General features: G+C 36.6%; 1 protein-coding gene and 1 pseudogene across 2 annotated transcripts in view; one reads left to right on the plus strand and one right to left on the minus strand.

The window, feature by feature from the left end:
- The window catches only part of Trim33 (tripartite motif containing 33), a 73329-nt gene that overhangs the window by 34785 nt on the left and 19213 nt on the right, over window positions 1–19331 (minus strand). For both annotated transcript variants that reach the window (XM_028753013.1, XM_028753012.1), the window contains exons 2-5: window positions 8996–9114; window positions 8447–8591; window positions 7950–8082; window positions 1437–1553 (exon numbers count right to left, since the gene is read on the minus strand). In XM_028753013.1, coding sequence (XP_028608846.1) covers window positions 1437–1553; window positions 7950–8082; window positions 8447–8591; window positions 8996–9114 — 514 coding nt within the window. The remainder of the gene's footprint in view (window positions 1–1436; window positions 1554–7949; window positions 8083–8446; window positions 8592–8995; window positions 9115–19331) is intronic.
- On the plus strand, window positions 17873–18453 carry LOC114608900 (annotated as a pseudogene).

The raw sequence follows: 19331 nt of genomic DNA on the forward strand, positions 1-19331 counted from the left end.
TGTCAATGAGTCTACACAATAAACACAATCTAAACCTATTCATACTCTCAGGAATTTCCAGGTTTAAAGTGTGCCAGTTAAATATGTAGTGTTGTTCCAGTGTCAAAAGTTGTAACCTAGTAAATGAGACCTCTTTAGAAGTTCTTACCACTCATCCTTTAAATAATCTTGTTTGCTCATAAGTATACCTAAAAAGAATAATGATAAAATAATGAGGAAGGTTAGAGAGTTGGCCCAGTAGTTAAGAGCTCGTGTTCTTGCAAAGGACCCAGATTTGATTCCCAGCACCTACATGGAAGTGCACCACTTCCTTAGGCAGCAGGAATGTGTGTGGTGTACAGATATACATGCAGGCAAAGCATACATATACACCAAATGAATCTTTAAAAAAGGGTTGGAGAGGTGGCTCGGTGGTTAAAAGCACTATCTGCTCTTCCAGAGGTCCTGAGTTCAATTCCCAGCAACTACATGGTGGCTCACAACCATCTGTAATGAGATCTGATGCCCTCTTCTGGTGTGTCTGAAGACAGCTACAGTGTACTCACATACATAAATAAATCCTTAAAAAAATATTAAAAAAAAAAAAACAATAAAACAACTTTAAAAATAATAATGAGGATGATGGTCATAGCAATGATAAAAATAACAGTAGCTAAGTACTTAAGAGGTCAGTACTATATATTCATCTTATAATATTGCTAATAAAATAAGTGGTTCTGAATGCTTAATATATTTGTTCACTACTAGGTTTTCTGTTGTTGCGTGTGCGTACATATGTGCGTGTGTGTGTATGTTTGTGTGCGCGTGCGCACACGCGTAAGCATAAAGGAGGGGACAGATGAAGATGTTGGATGTCCTGCTCTATCACTTTCCTCTTTTTTCCTTGAAATGGTCTGTAACTGAGCCTAAAGCTAGGCTGGTGATCAGCAAACCCCAGTCATCCTTCTATCTTTATACTGTACCTTCTACACAATCTTTGCTTTTAAATCTTATAATTCAGTCTCTTCCATATCAACTCATTTTCTAAGTTCAAAGAATATATACATTGAAGTCTTATTAATTATAAAAAGTCAAAGATGTCCAGCCATGGTGGTGAACAACTTTAGTACCAGCACTCTGGAGGCAGAGGCAGGTAGATCTGAGTTTGAAGCCAGCTTAGTCTACAAAGTAAGTTCTAAGACAGCCAAGGCTACAAAGAAGAACCCTGTCTCAAAAAGCAAAAAATGAAACGAAAGATCAAAGATACATCCTAAAATTTTTAAATGTTTTTTTGTAAACTTGTTTAGTTAATAAATATACTAACTTCAAATGTAATCAATTCATTAAAAATTGTGTATTCTATAAAAGTCTAATGTAGAGGAAAATAAATTTAATTTAGATGCATTCTTTCTTAACAAACTGTAAAACAAAATTACATTTTTATGCAACAGGCTTACCTATTCTGCACTTGTGTAGCTGCAAAATGAACGTAATTCTTCTTTTCAAGAAGCTTAGCCAACAGATTTTCAATTGCACCTTTCTGATTTTGAAAAGCTTCTTCTAAAAACTGATACCTTAAAACAAACAAACAAAAACTATATTAAAACAGAAACCTTATAATTAAGACTTAGGAAGTGAGACAATCTTGAAATAATTCTACTGCTGGTCACTTGTACAGTATTACAACAGCCGTTTAATGCCATCTACCTGGAACAGCCATTATGAAAGAAAAATTTCCTCAGAAAATTGTGAATGCTCTAACTTACATCAGAAGTTTTAACTGAGGGTTCTTCTTTTTTTTTTTTAATCCTGAATAAAATACATACAATTTAAATCATAAAATACAATAACATACTATACAAAATATAATAAAAGTTACTAAAGTTCCAAATCACTGCTACCAGTAATTTGTATATAAACTCAGTGATTGAGTTCTGTAAATCAAACTCACATGTTAAGCAAATACTCTAAAACGTATCTATGTCCACAGTCATAATACACGTGCATGTTGCATCTGGTTTTATTACCTGCTATGTTTCATGGGGCTTTCCAAAGGAATTCTATCAAATAAAGATATCAATGTAGTTTTATACTAACAATGTCAATGACTGATACATGCTCAAACTTTCTAATTATAACACTAGAAATTTAGATCTAATATTAAAATATTAATATCAATGTTAATATAAAGTAGCCCCTGGCTACTAGGATACTAGAATAATATATTTCATTTTTATAAATTATTCATTAAATCAGCAAATTAATTTCAGGTTTCTTCTGCATGTTTGTCTCTTTGTTGTTGTTCAGTGTACTTTCTAAGTAAAAAGATACCTATGGCTCAAATTATAGTAATACTTAGGCACAAATATGCATTGATACCACACTGTGATGAGATATAATCTGTACCAAAAATTCAGTGTCTAAAAAACCGCTTTCAGATCTAGGAAAACTTCACAATGTTTAGCACATTACTGAAATTTCAACAGGGTCAAAGAATATTCAAATATCAAAATATGAGACAAAATCTAATTTAAAATAAACTTAAGTATAAACTAAGTATAAGCAGGTATAATATGCCATTTCTTTGTTCTGTTCTCTAAGCAACAAGAAGTCTTTGAGTAATTCTAAGCAGAATATAAAAATTCAGAACTCTAGGAAGACCATACAACAGAAATAGGAGACTAAAAATATCAAACCTAAATGAGACAGTATAATAAGAGTTAAAACTCTTAAGACAGAAGCATAGGCAGGAGACAGGAGTACTTTTACTAGTTGGTATAGCCAAAGATGCTGAAATAACTGACATTTGTGAGAGATCAGATGTTTTAGTGATGTTAGAGGTCAATTAAGGCAACAACAAAATTAGATGAGCCCACGGGTACATACAATGGAGACATGAAAGTTATTGAGGTAACCAATTACATTCGAGGCGGATTTTAAAGTCTATTACAATTATACACATGGAACTTGAGCCCCATACTGTATATCTGGCACATGGCTTGCTGGGGCGGGGGGTGAGGGTCATAGGTACTAGTTAAGAACCCTACTACTGTTCTTTTGCTAAACAAGTTGTTCCTTCTCTAAATATTTATGCTCAGTTCAATAAATTAGGCCTTCCCTCCACCTTGACCAGAAAAGTTTCTCCCTGTAATACTCAGCAGTTAATGCAGACTTGTAACTGGTGAAAGTGATAGGAGTAAGTCTGTACTGAGTGGTGAGCCCTAAATGGGACACCTGTATGAATGCCACAATATCACACAACTCCTACCCCAGCTGAGAGACTATCACAAGACTTAAGAATATAAGAACTAGAAAGGAGAACTGTGAAATGTTGTCTTGGGGGTGTGACATGGCCACTGCAGTCATGAACTCATTATAGCTACCATATCCTACACAAGATCATTCAATATTCCACAACTAACTTGACTGAGTGGATAATATAAGATAAAATAATAATAGTTGTAGTAGTCATCGTTGTCGTCGTCTTCAGGGCATATTGGGGATGTTGAGTGATATAAAAACGAATAGCAAGGCTAGAGATGTGTTTCCATGGTAGAATACACATTTAGTGTGTATGAGGTCCTAGGTTCAATAAGCAGTACTAGCAAAGACAAACAGTAGGCTCAGACATGTAACAGAAGGAAATATTCCAATTAAAGAGAAAGGAGCAGAGAGATGGCGTGACTGGTAAAGAAGGTGCTGTGCAATCCTGAGACCCTGAGTTCAGATGCACAGCCCCAACATACAAAGCCAGGTGTGTAGTACATGCATAAAATCCCAGCGCAGGGGTGGTGGAGAGATAGGAATATCCCCAAGGTTTGATGGCTAGTTAGTCTAGCTTTTTCTGTAGGTTTCAAGTTCAGTAAAGGACTTGTCTCAGAAAGTAAGGCTGCAAGTGATCAAGAACAATAGCTGACACTGACCTTGGCCTATACAAACACACATGCACTCAGCCACATGCACACATACGCATACACAATACACAAGATAGAGAGGTAGGGCCTACAAGATAATGCAAGGGTCTCTCAATCATTTATGCAACTTAAAAGCTTTCTATAAACCAAAAAAAAAAAAAAGTGAGCCGGGCGGTGGTGGCGCACGCCTTTAATCCCAGCACTTGGGAGGCAGAGGCAGGCGGATCTCTGAGTTCGAGGCTAGCTTGGTCTACAGAGTGAGTTCCAGGACAGGCAGGACTACACACGGAGAAACCCTGTCTCGAAAAAACCAAACAAACAAACAAACAAAAAAAGCTTTCTATAAAAATAGTCATGTACTACATAATGCTGTTTCAGTCAAGAATAGACAGTATTTTCAGACTATAATGGAGTAAAATCTCTTTATTATGTACCTGTTTAAAGTTCATCTTATTGTAAAGATAAGTTTTAAAATTTAAAAAAATATTAATAAATCATGTTTTAAAATTTAGTATAGCCTAAGTATACAAGACAAGGCTTATAAACATTGCAATATTTTGAGGTCCTGGGCCTTCATACTGACTTCCTTTTATTAACTCATCTAGAGCAATTTTCAGGCCTTCAACTTCTATTTGTGGTGTCTTACAGATTAAGATTTTAATCTCTTATATCATATATTTGCTGTATTTGCAGGGGCTATACAGTAACTTCCAGACTAGCCTGAGTTATAGAGACCCTACCTCAGAAAATGGAAAATTTTACTCTACTCTGAAAATGGTATCAGAAGCAAAAGTGATCTTGTGAACAGATGGTGAAGAAAAACATAGAAATAAAATTACATAATGTATGGTACACTGAAACTTATACTTTTCCTACTACAGATGAACCACTTAAAGTATTTTGTTGTTGCTTCTGAGATTTTATGAATAACATACTTCAACTAAATGCAGAAAAAACTTTAACAGGCCTCAAAGCAGACAGACCAGTTATAACTTCTGTGTATTAATGGCTTTTGTGGTTGTTGTTTTGTTCCTGTTTTGTTTTTGTTTTTCCAAGACAGATTCTTTGTGTAGCCCTTGCTGTCCTGGAATTCACTTTGTAGATCAGGCTAGCATCAAACTCAGTGATCTACCTGCCACTCCCTTAGAATGCTGGGATTAAAGGCATGTACCACCACCACCTGGCAAGACAGAGCTTTTTAAATACATTCCACAATCACACATCCAGGCAAAGTATAATGGGCGTGTAGGCCTGGGCAGATGGCACATTTGGAATCTGAGAGGCTATGGACAGGACAGCAAATGTGAGTCCAGCATAAGCTACCCAAGCAATTCTGGGGAAAGCCTAGATTACTCAAAAGCAAACAATTACTGAAACAAAATAGAAGTGTAAACATAAGACAAGGATGTGGTACTGGTATTTTTCTTAATGGGGGACATTGTAAGTGCTATGTCATTAGAGAACTTCACTGGCCCTCTAAACTTAAAATGGATGGATGGCTTGAAGATTGAGTTGGCCACAAATGACCAATGATTTTACAATCATGCCTATATAATGAATCTGCATTTTTTTAAAAAGGCAAAATGTGGAGAACTTGTAGGTCAATGAACATATATATAATAACAAACTTACTGACACATCCTTTCTCCTGGAGTTGCCCTATATCTCTCATGATATGGCTATTCATTTGTATTTGAAATATTGTCATAATTCTCAATTGTAAATTAAGGAAATCCTAGGGTTCTGTGAATCATAACCCAATTTACAAATGGTATCTGAAGTAGAAGCACCCAATGAAAGAACCTTTGACTGGTTGAAACAAACAAACTCCAGGTACATAGGTGTTCTAAGTGAATTAAAGAACATCTACTTGTTGTCAGAGAACTATGCACATTGAGAATAAAACGAACAAACATATAAAAACATAGAAATGTCCAAAACCTGAATGTAAAAGAAGGAAAAGGTTTATCCGCATCCCCCACCTCACCTTCATATTCAAGACCATACATTAGGGCTGGGTAGGATTACTACTTAGTAATCCTAGCATTTAGGAAATAGAAGCAGGAGGATTCTTCAAAGTTTGAGGCCAGCATGGTCTACATAGCAAATTCTAAGCCACCTCAAAAAGAGAAGCGAGGAGCCACAGAAGACAGGAACACATGAATAAAATTAATATAGACAATAGTTAATCGAGGTGGAAAGGGAGTTGAAGCTAGTCTTCTACTACTCCCTACCCATGAACCTTCTACTCCTTTAAGCAGTGACCAATGAAGCTAATCTGTCACAGGGAAGAGTATACCATCTCCCTTTTCTTATGCTTTTCACCAACAATTTTATAACAATATAAGATAGCCTGAGAGATGGCTCAGCAGGATAAAGACACTTACTGTCAAACCTAACAATCTAAATCAATTTCTGTGATTCATATGATAAAAGGAGAGAACAAATTCTCAAAGCTATACTCTGGCCTCCACACTGAGCTTTACACCCCCTCCGCAAATAATTAACTAGTAAAAAAAAATATTGGGGTGGTGGTGGTATATACCTTTAATTCAAGCACTCAGGATGCAGAGGAAAGCAGATCTCTGAGTTCAAGGCCAGCCTGATATAAAGAATGAGTTCCAGGACAACCAGAGCTACAAAGAGAAATCTTGTCTTGAAAAATCGACCAATCAATCAATCAACATGTAAATAAGTAAAAAAGCAAACAAATATATAAATAAGTAAACAATCAAACAAACGCTGTATAAGACATTTGAAAGACCAAAAATTTGGCTGAAGCTGCAACAAAGATAAAGAAATGTCTTACTAAGATAACTAGAGGACAAATAACACTGTGATTTGCACCTTAAAGGTAAAGTCCTCCAAAAGTTAGTCACTTCAGGTACAATAGTGGTCTAGTTGCAGACAAGAGACATGAAATATGTCTGAATATAACAAGTTAAAGTTATAAAAACTTAGAAAATGCCTTTTAACAGTGAGAGTTCTCTTGGGGAAAGGGGCATTACTTTTATATAATCAAATGTGAGCAGTTTTATATATTGTAGTATTATAGTCTCTATATAACATGGGGAGAAATTAACATAAAGAGACTTAGAGCACAGACACTGGTACTCATGGCTCTACCACTTGTACAAATTACTAAGCCTTCTGAGAGCAGGTTCTTTCACATTTGAAACAGTTATAGCACCAGCACCTTAATACTTCATGAAATAAATAAGAACTTGGTACTGAGAAAGGTACCCAGCATAAAATATAATAACTGTTAGCAATTAGATAATATCCAGTGATCTCAATAACTTCACTCAAGTAAGCATACAGTTAAGAAAAATATTCACTCCAGGCATACTTGTACATTCCTATAATTCCAGCTGCTTAGGAGTCTGAATGAAACAGGAAGAGTATAAACTGAAAACCAACTTGTGTAAGTTAGCAAGACCTCATTAAAAGAAGAAAAGGGGGAGGTGGAAAATATAGATTAGGTGGGGTTTGGAGTAGATACTCATTTACTACCCTTTCATCCATTCAGAAAATCTACTTTAATAAAAAAAAAACACTAGATAACTCTAGTTTTTATATTTAAAACTATTACACCTATTATTTGTAATACACAGATGCATCTAGGTAGTATTTACTTGTTTATATAGTTTTCCAGCACTTATACACCTAATATGAAACCAGTGTATTTATGCTTAGATATTAAAACATGGTATCAGCCATATACATGAGAATTTTTATCAGTCACTTCCATACAAACACTGCCTTTTCATATAGCCTCTAGCCTAAACACATCACATTGGAAAAACCTTATTTCAACCATAGGACTAGTGAACAAGAAAATAATGTAACTACAATCTTATAAAGATACACCTACATTAATAATATGCCATGACAAATATAATTAGACATGAACATGAAAAAATTATCTTATCAAACAGTGCTTCAAGAAAGAAAATCTGGGTTAAATATTCTAACACAAAATGAGGCCAATATTTAAGAACAAATTTATCAGTACTATTTCTAATATTTTTCAGTAAACAATTATAACTTCTGTACCTATGTTCTTTGTGCTCCAATAGCTGACAGTCTCTGCACGTCAGTCTATCACATGTTTCACAGAATAGTTTCAACTGCTCTTGTTTATGTACAGGACAAAACACTGGGCGCTGACCAGATGTTCCAACAGACTCTGTAACAAAATATATTTGAACAATAAGATTTTTGACTAATTTTCTCTATTTTTTTAAGTGCTAGTATTCAAAGATCATAAATAGGTAAAACAAGCTATTTTTAAGCTCAAAAGGTTAAATGTGTCATTAAAACTATGTGTATAGGGACAAGCAAGACATCTCAGTGACAAAGGCATATGCTGCCAAGCTTGATGGTCTAAATTTAATCCCTGGGACTCAAATGGTAGAGAAAACTAGTTCCTGTAAGTTGTCCTCTGACATCCACAAATAAGCACTGTGGCATGAGTGTATACATATGTATATACACACTCATATGCACATGTATTTTTAAAAATAGCAAAATAGCAACTATACGTATCATACCTGAAACATCTTCTTTTTTCCTGATCAGATGGTCTTTAGTGAATTTTACTCTTTGATGTGCTTCAATGCATGTCTTACACAGCCACTCTCCACATTCTACACAAAAACCAACTGCACTTGCATTGTCTTCACAACTTGTACATACCTAAAAAAGAAATAAACACTAATTTACATTATATTTGCCAAATGTAGATTAACAAAATAAGTGAAACTTTGTAACTTGCTCTTAAAAATATTAATTCATTATACAAAGCATAAAATCACTATTATCCATTTATCTTCAAAAATATTTCTTTAGCAATAAAACATTTTTTTAGATAGGTAAAAATCTAATACTAAGAACATAAATCTATGTATAACTTAACTTTTTAAACAATAGTTATTTTATTCCACCAAGTCTGAGCATGTGGAAGAGTAATCTTTTATTTCTAATTTTTAAGATAGAGTTATAGCAAAAGTGCCGAAATTACTTAATTAAATATTTTTCTTATAATTTACATTCTAACAAGAAAAATATACATAAATATAGAGAAAAACTGAGGTGCATACCTGTTCTGACTTCTCATCAGAACTGCTAGGAGCTTCAGATGTGTCTTTCACAAAATAATTATCCACAAGATCTATCTGTCTGCATTCTTGACGACATACTGGACACCGTATTACACCAACTTTAAAAAAAAAAAAAAAAGAGGCAGGCGTTAATGTTCTTCAAAAGGAAAAGAAGGAAAGTATCCATAAAACCCATATGGAAACCACTCATGTACTACAGAAAAGACCAAAGACATGAGCAAAGCAGCCAGTTCCCTAGAGGAAAAAGAAAACATCCATTAAAATAATCCCCCTAAAAATTATTGTAATAATAAAGGGTTAGCTGATAGTCCTAAAAGAAATGCTAATCTTCAAAACCTATGAATGGATAAAAGAAACTGTACCTGGGCATAGGTAGCACACACCTATAATCCTAGTACTTGGGAGGCAGAGGCAGGCAAATCTCTGTGACTTCAAGTCCAGCCTGGTCTGCAAGACAATCGGGGCTATATAATTAAGACCTTGTCTCAAAAGTGGGGTGGGAGGAGGGAGATGTCATCAAGGTGCTTAATATAGAATCATTTCTGAATTACTCAAAGTGAACCTATAAGAATGAAGCCGATGTGTGTCTACAGACAGGTAACCAAGGAAGATTAAAAAGGGGGGGGGGGGCTGGAGAGATGGCTCAGTGGTTAAGAGCACTGACTGTTCTTCCAGAGGTCCTGAGTTCAATTCCCAGCAACCACATGGTGGCTCACAACTATCTGTAATGGGATCTGATGCCCTCTTCTGGTGTGTCTGAAGACAGCTACAGTGTGCTCAAATAAAATAAATAAAAATAAATATTATCTTTAAAAAAAAAAGGTGTTAGATCCTTTGGAGCTGAAATTACAGGTAGTTTTAATTAAGCCTTGGATGAGTGCTGAGAACTGAACTCTGGTCCTCTGGAAGTGGAGCAAACATTCTGAGCCATCACTCTAGCACTCAGATGCTGATGAGACAATACATCAGCTGAAAATAATCAGAAGACTGGAATGGTAAGAAAGATAGCCACTAAAAGCCAAGAAGACAATGAATGAATTCTTCACCCAAAGTCTGTGGAATCAGTCCTGTCGACGTTGCCTTTAACCCAGTAAAACTTCCTACCTCCAGAGCTTTAAGAGTACCAGGTATATGCATTCTATAACAAACTCTTGGGTGATTTGTTGTAGCAAGAAAATAAACAAGCATTCTATAAAGTTTAGTTTGGTACTTAAACAATTGTGGGAGAAAAAGCACCCATGCTTTTACCTACTCATGTTTTACTACCTATTAGACAGAATAAACTGCTGAGGTAATACATGGAACTTAAGGAATTAAAAATTAGCACAGAAGTATATAAAACAAACTACTGACATGTCAACCATGAAACTTAAGGTGCATATACAACACAAATGACATAGTCTAGGCTGATGAGATGGCTCAGCAGTTATGAATACAGACCACACTTTCAGAGAACCTTGGGTATGATTTCAGCGTCAGGTAATTCACAACTGCCTATAACTCCAGTTCCAAAGGCGATCTAATGCCTCTGGCCTCCAAGAGCATCTGCATTCGTGTGCACATATCCACACACACAAACACACATACACATAACTTAGAAATAAAAGACATTGCCAGGCGGTGGTGGCACACACCTTTAATCCCAGCACTTGGGAGGCAGAGGCAGGTGGATTTCTGAGTTCAAGGGCAGCCTGGTCTACAGAGTGAGTTCCAGGACTACACAGAGAAACCCTGTCTCGGAAAAAAAAAAAGAAAGAGAGAAAGAGAGAAAGAGAGAGAGAGAGAGATAAAGGACAAGACATGACATTATACTGGACATGATGGCAGATGTTGCTAATCCTAAAACCTGAAAGACAGAATGATCCTAAGTTCAAGGCCAGTCTGGACTACATACCCTATCCCCAAACAAATAAGCAAAACCAAAACAAATATAATTCAAAGGCTAAAATTAGTGTTGTTTATGGTGTATATATAACACACAACTCTAGGAAACACCATATGTAAAGACCAAGGTATAACAAAGTCTCCAAGAATTACATAGTACACAAACCACAGAATCTATACAATCATTCTGACAGAAAATTAAAAATGTAAACAAAATTTCTCAATCTACCCAGGTATGGTGGAAAGCACAAATAGTCCCAGCTACTCAGGAGGCTGATGCACAAGAATCACTTGAGTGTGGACAGTCAGCCTGGACAATATAACTAAAGACTGACTCACCCCATCCCCATTTTTCACACACTTGCAGTATGTACACACACACCATCCTCATTCTAAAGCAGTGGTTCTTCAACATTCCTAATGCAGCAACCCTTCCTCGTGCTGTGGTGACCCCCAACCAGAGCATTACTTCATTGCTACTTCATAACTGTCATTTTGCTGCTGTTATGAATCCTAATGTAAATAACTATTTTCCAATGGTCTTACGCAACCTCTGTCAAAGAACTGTTTGACACTCCCCAAGGGGTTGAGAACTGCTGTTTTAAAAGAGTATTCCCCAGGAGACACACATACACTATGAAAACAAACTAACAAGATGGAGTTGCTTGTGTCAGCCTTTTCAAAAGTAACTAAAAGTCTAAAGATTATAAAAAATACTTTAAAAACATGGTTACCTAGCACTAATTGTCTTTTAAACTTAGTCCCTACTTAAATTTCATTTATTATATTTGTTTCAGATATAGACATATTCCATTTCAAAATTTAAGATGTTAAAATACAAAATGGGGAAATGGAACAGGTCTGGCAGAAAATATTTGTTCTTTACATTCTCTTAGTTCATATAATAATGGAGTTTGTGTAACTGGAGGAAATGCTGTGTAACTTTTAGTACTAGCAGTAAAAAAAAAAAATCAGTAAAATATAAAATTATGTTTTTATTTACTAACAGTTCTTTAAGACTTAAAAGGCTTAGCATTTGAAAACTGAACAATACTGTATAGGCTTAACTTTTCTTTTTAATTTTTTTATTGGATATTTTATTTATTTACAGTACAGATGTTATCCCCTTTCCCCATTTCTCCTCCCTAGAACCCCCATCCCATCCCTCTTCCTCCTTTATGCTTTCATACCATTTTGATTACATGCTAGTATTAAGGTCAGTTCTAGGTTGAGGGTCTAGCAATACAATAGATGCGAATAGTCAAGGAACAAGCAAGACAATAAACACAAATAGTCAAAGAAAAACTAAGGCATTAAACCCAATTCCATGAACACTCCCATGATCACTGTTTCTAAGGGCTTATCAGGATGACCAAAGTATCTGAGCCTACTTCCCTGTCCTAGCCCAAGGTCATTTTCATGTCTGAAATTACTTCCTTGTTCTAGCCTAAAATTTAGATTCCTGTCTGAAATTACTTCTTTGTTCTAGCCTAATATTTAGGTTCCTGCCTGAGATTACTCCTTTGTTCTAGCCTAAGATTTAGATTCCTACCTGAAACTACTTCTTTGTTCTAGCCTAATGTCAGATTCCTGACTGAAGCCTACTTCCTTGTCCTTGGTCAATGTCATAGTCCTGTCAAGCAGCCTATTTCCTTGTCCTTGGCACATATCAGATTCTTGCCAAGCAGCCCCAAAGGCTCTCCACCTCTCCCCCTTTTTAATTTCATTAACAAGACTGAGCCTGTCTTAGGTCATTTTGACAAAAATGTGTTCCTTACCTGTCCTGGAATATGCATTATCATAAACAATGCACTTCTGCTTAGGTTGGTAAGGCTCTGTGCAGAATCTTACCTGTACTTGGCTTGCCAGCCTGTTAATTTAATAACTCTGTCCAGGAGTCCAGGCTTAACCTCTCTTAAAGCATGTTCATTTCATACTATATGAATATACATTTGTAAGATCATAACTTTAAAAAAGATATTCCATTTCTTAAGGGTGCCAAGCTAAGACTATTTCTGAGTCAAGGAGCTAATCAAGAAAAGAGGGAAGGAGGAAGAAGAACAGAATAGAAAAGAAAATTACACAGAGAGAGAGAAAGAGAGGAGGGAGGGAGGGAGGGGGAGGGGGAGGGGTAACGCAGTGGCTGAGGACCTAGAACTTGGATGACATAAAATAATCCAGTTGCTGGAAAGTCAATCTGTACAAGCCAGTTCAGCCAATAACTACTTTCAGAGGTTAACAGAACAGTTGAATGTCACATGAAAGTCACAGCTCTCATGGACCTCTTTGACAATAACTATTCTAAAATATGGTGAGAATTTCAAGATCTTCTGATCCACAAAAACAAAATTTAACAATTCCTTCCCCTAAATGCCCAATGACAGCAGTGAGGACACAGGAACAACTCTTTACCACTTCCCATCTGTCTGGTGCTCTGGGCCCAGTTAAACTGTATTCTACCCTGCAGTTTTTTCTTATTTAACAATCTAATTTGCCCATTTGTAAACTGGGGCTATGATAGAGACAGGAAGGAGTCAATGATGCCCAAGTTTTATTTAAATTTTTTCTAATAGAAGGGTCATCTTTCTTTTGTTTGTTTGTGTTTTGGTTTGGTTTGGTTTTTCAAGACAGGGTTTCTCTGTGTAGCCCTGGCTGTCCTGGAACTCACTCTGTAGACCAGGTTGGCCTCGAACTCAGAAATCTGCCTGCCTCTGCCTCCCAAGTGCTGGGAGTGCGCCACCACAGCCCAGCTGTTTGGGTTTTTTTTTTTTTGAAAGGCTTATTTATGTATATTTTATATGTATTAGTGTTTTGTCTACATAGACGTTTGTGAGTTACCATTAGTTGTAAGCCACCATGGGGTGCTAGGAAAGGAACCCGGGCACCCTGCCCTTAATTGCTCAGCCACTCTCCACCCTTTGCCTGAAACTCATTTTGTAAGCTCACAAAGCTCCATCAGCCTCTGCCCCCTGTGTTCTGGGATTAAAGGAATACACCACTATACTCCAACAATATGTATGTTGATTAGTTTCACTTGTCTATATAACATAAGTACTTTCAATTACTGCCCCCATTTTAAAGGTGAAGATATAGATTCAGGGACGAGAATCCCTGTTCAAGAACATAGGGACATATAAATGGATCAGAGGCACACAGGATCTAACATCAAAATCTGACATCTATAGCACATACCTGAGAACTGTTAAATCCTTAGATTGGGATAGGGGCAGAAAAATACAAATTAAAACTACCTTGAGATTCCAACTCACCCCAGTCAAAAGAATGACAACCATACAGAAAAGTTGAAAGGGTTCAAAGAAAGAAAACTCCTATTTACTGTTGATGAGAGTGTCAACAGATATAGCTACCATGGAAATCAATGTGGAAACATCTATAGTTCAGAAAACTACAACTACAACTACTATATGATCCAGCTATATCACTCCTAGGCATGTCCCAAAGGACTCCATACTCTACCACAGAGATGCTTATACAGCTATATTTATTGCCGCTCTACACATAACAACTAGGAAATGGAACCACTACAAAACAAAATCCCCTGATAAATGAGTAATGAAAATGTGGTTTACATACACAATGGAATTCTATTAAGCCACAAAGAAAAAGGAAACTATTAAATCTTCAGGAAAATGGAAAATATATTAACTGAAGTAGCCCAGGCTCAGAAAGACAGTATAGCATGTTCTCTCTCATATGCAGATCCTAGCTTCTAAATTTTACAGCATATTCAAACATAGTGCATAAGTTTTCAATTAAATTGATAAAGTTATGAGAAGTTAATTATAAATAACTAACGGAAAGTGGTTTAAGTAATATATGTGTACATATGTTTATGTAGAAGTATACATAGAGGTCAGGTAACTAAAAAAAGCCCACAGGAATAGGGATAAGATGGGCTGGCCAGTAACAGTAGAACACATATGAAATGAAAATAGAACACTAGGAGTGCAAAGACTTTTAAGCAGGGATAGGAAGCAGAGATATGGGGGACAGGAGATGAGAAAAGGTTAACCATATGTATGGAGAACCATAGAGAAACATGATTTACATAAACATATGCAGGCAAAATACACACATAAAATAAAAAATAAATAAATCTAAAAGTAAGCTGCTAGGCATGTTGGGACACTCCTTTAATCCCCGCAGTTGAGAGGCAGAGACAAGGGGTCTCAAGGTCAGCTTGTCTACTTAACAAACTCTAGGATAGCCAGAGATACATAGAAGAAAGATTGTTCAAGAAAAATAAGATAGATATAGGTAGGTGTGGGGGGTGGGGAGGGAAAGGGAGAGGGAGAGGGAGGAGGAGAGGGAAGGGGGAGGGAATGAACTTAACCTAATCAGGTTAAAAGCACTTGTTTCTCTTGGAAAGTAAAGGAAAGGACCAGAATTTGATTCCCTGGGTGCTCACAACTGCCTGTAATTCCAGCTCCAGAGATCTAATGTCCTATTTCTGGCGTTGCAGGGCAGGCACCTATATACATACACAAACACATATGCCTAAATAAGTGTTTTTGAAAATTAAATTAAGGGGCTGGATCAATGGTTAAGAGCACTTGTTGCTCTTGAAAAGGACCTGAATTTGGTCACTAGCACCTATATCAGGTGGTTCACAACCATCTGTAACTAGTTCTGGGTAATCCAATGCCTTCAGCCTCCTAAGGCACCACCAGCACACACATAAATATACCCACACGTATGCTCATAATTTTAAAAAGCAAAATAAATATATAATAAATTAACTGGTTAAATTAAAAAGAACTATGTAGAGCTGGATGGCTTACAGATTAAAAGCACTGGCTGTTCTCCAATAGGATCTGTGTTCAACTTCACCCCTGGGACATTTTACAACCACCTGTAATTTCAGTTCCAGGTAATCTGATTCCCAGTTCTGGACTCTGCAGGAACATAAATGTGATGCAGACAAAACACTCATAAACTTTAAATAATAATCTTTAAAAAAAGAAAAAAAGGAAAAATGCAGCAGAATCCAATGGGTTTAAATAAATGCATAGGGACTAGAGAGAGAAAAATTCAAGTGAGTAAGATGCTTGAGAACCTGATCCCCAAAACATACTTAAGAAGCCAGGTGTGGTGGTAGTTAGACCTGGAAGTAGAGAGGAAGATCATCCCTGTGATTTGCTGGCTAGCCAGCTTGGCCTAACTGGTGAGTTCCAGGTGACAAAGAAAAACTATCATCCTCCTCCTAACATCTGTTGCTATTACTTCCACTGCTATAAAATCTCTATAGAAGAGAACAGTGACCTCTTACTTCAGGATCTAGTTATTGTCTTTTTGTCTTCCTCCATGTGAACAGATGCATAGTTCTTCCTGACACATAACACACACACACACATACACACACACACATACACACACACCACTTTTTTTAAAAGGCAAAGAATATAGTTTCTGAGGAAGCACAACAACACACAAAATTCATACATACAAAAACATAAAGAAATGACTTCATAATGATAATGCAGTAAGATTTATAGCTAAGGAAATTAAGAATTCTAGATGATTATCAGATTTCTATGTGATTAATTTTCATAGAAAATACACAATTATTCAAAATAAGGGAAAGGTTTTTTAGTCAAAGTGTAACAAGTAGTTTTTGGATAAATACTATTTAACTTACCTCTCAGCTGATGTAAGTAAATCAAACCTAAAATACAACTTTGATTACTAAAGAAGTAATGGACAGAAGGCTTGAGCTGGATGAGGATGTATCTAAGTGGTAGAAAGCTTACTTAGCATGCATAAGGACTTATATTAAGTTCCCAGCCTAGACACAGAACCCTTGAATATGTCAGTATTTACACACCTAAGAGAAGAATTCTAAGATGCAAAAACACAACTTTCCAACATTTCAAATTGAAGTATATAAACATATAACAGAAACAAAATACTTTTCTATTTATCATTTATAATTTAACTTCTCATCACTGTAATTTACTTTTAAATATGTACTATACTTAGTCATCAGTTCTTTGCCTGACCTAACAATCTTTCTATTCATCATTAGCTTTTCCTTCTGATATCTTTAAGTAGTACATTAACATCTTTTAATCATAAATAAGCCTCTCTCTCAGATGATAATGGACTAAACCTCTGAAATTATAAGCCAGCCCCAATTAAATGTTTTTCTTTGTGAGAGTTGTCTGGCCATTTCTCAAAATGTCACTCTACTTTTAGTAAAATTTTAAAAGGACTAAGCTTATAAAACAAAGATTAAATGTTTTGTTTCCCTGTTAAATTTCATCAGGCTTTTAACAGAACTGGAGCTTACTTAAATTTCTGTTTAAGGACTAGAAATAAATCTGAGATTAAAAGCAAGCACTGTCCTTACAGAGGACCAGAGTTTGGTTCCCAACACCTATGGTTAGGCAGCTTATAACTGATTCTAACTAAAGTTCCAGAGAGATACAACACCTCTTGCCTCTGAGGGTACCAGCACACATGTACAAATACACACACATAATAAATGCTTAAGTTTTTGCTTAACTAAGCTCTGTGTACATGTGCATGCACACAGGAGCAGTGCCCAAAAGTGTGCGTGCATGTGAAGTTGAGCTTGCTTGTATATGGATGTCTTCCTTAATCTTAATCATTTTCTACTTTTTGTTTATAAGACAGTGTCTCTCACTGAACCTAAACATATCTACTTTCAGTGACAAAGGACAGTTGAGATCAAAATTACTAGTAAGTAATGTCTTGAGAAAACTTTTTTAAAGATGGTCTCATATATAGCCCAATCTGACCTAGAACTGTCAATCCTTCTGCCCCAGCCAAGTGCTGTATATGGAATCACAGGTATATCAGTCACCGCATTCAGCTTAAAGTTTCTATAACTTGCTCCACATGAATAAAAGCATCAATAAAAACAAATTAAAAGTTACAAATATTTTATCTAGAACAAACATTAAGAAACTAGATGAGCCTTTTCGGCTTTCGGCTCGGAGGAGGCTACAGTGCAGCTTTTTTCGGTTGTCCTGAATCCGGGTTCATCCGACACCAGCCACCTCCACCATGCCGCCCAAGTTCGACCCCAACGAGATCAAAGTCGTGTACTTGAGGTGCACCATAGGTGAGGTCAGTGCCACATCCACCTTGGCTCCTAAGATTGGTCCTCTGGGTCTGTCTCCAAAAAAAGTTGGTGATGACATTGCCAAGGCTACCGGTGACTGGAAAGGTCTGAGGATTACAGTGCAACTGACCATCCAGAACAGGCAGGCCCAGACTGAGGTGGTGCCCTCTGCCTCTGCCTCTGCCCTGATCATCAAAGCCCTCAAGGAGCCACCAAGAGACAAGAAGAAGCAGAAGAACATTAAACACAGTGGAAAATCACTTTTGATGAGATTGTCAATATTGCCCGGCAGATGAGACACCACTCTTTGGCCATAGAACTTTCTGGGACTATCAAGGAGATCCTGGGTACTGCACAGTCTGTGGGCTGCAATGTGGATGGCCACCACCCTCATGACATCATAGATGACATCAACAGTGGTACAGTGGAGTACCCAGCTAGTTAAGAAGCAACAAGAAAATATTTCAATAAAAGACCATCTGATAAGAGGGAAAAAAAAGAAGAAAAAAGAAACTAGATGAGCTGGAGGAAAATGCTCAGTTGTTAAGTGTCTACTGCACTGGCAGAGCTTAACTCCCAGCACCCTTATACAGTGGCTCACAACCACCTATAACTCCAGCCCTAGGGAAATCTGACATCTCTGGCCTCCATGTACACTCATGTGCCTATATCAATACACATACACATTAATTTAAAAAACAAAAACAAATATTTATCTCAGGAGGCAGAAGTGGGCTGATCTCTGTAAGTTCCAAGCTGGTCGGAGATACAATGTGAGACTCTGTCTCAAGAAAAAGAAACTAGCCAAAACACTATATAAAATCATACTAAATCATAAAATCTTAAATAAAAATTAAATCTTAAAAATGTTTTAAGTAACTCACATGAAAGTAGCAAAGAAAGATGTGCACCACATGTAGAGTATTTAAGTTGTGACATATCAATAATCATCTTAAATATAGCTAAATACTGGAAATACCACCAAATACAAATTAAAAGACTGACTGGAAAAAAATAAAAACTAAAGTCTATGACATTTAAACCATGACCCACTTCCCAACCTCTTCTCAGAAAGCAATACTCCAGGTGAACATAGCCAAAAAGACATTATCCACCAATGTCAGGTCAAGGACTACAGTATCCTCCACAAGAAGGACCTGCATTTCTCATCCCACCTGAGTTTGAATTTAAACTCCAAAACTATAGTCAGATCTGGAACTTCTGCTTCTTTCCAACTCCCAGTGCAAAGATTCTGCCCCAAGCACTACGGACAAAAAGATGCTGAGGCAGCTCATTCATAGGACCAAGAACTTGTTCTACGAA

Source organism: Grammomys surdaster, unplaced genomic scaffold (assembly GCF_004785775.1).
Source record: "Grammomys surdaster isolate TR1022 unplaced genomic scaffold, NIH_TR_1.0 125941, whole genome shotgun sequence".
NCBI classification, from domain to species: Eukaryota; Metazoa; Chordata; class Mammalia; order Rodentia; family Muridae; genus Grammomys; species Grammomys surdaster.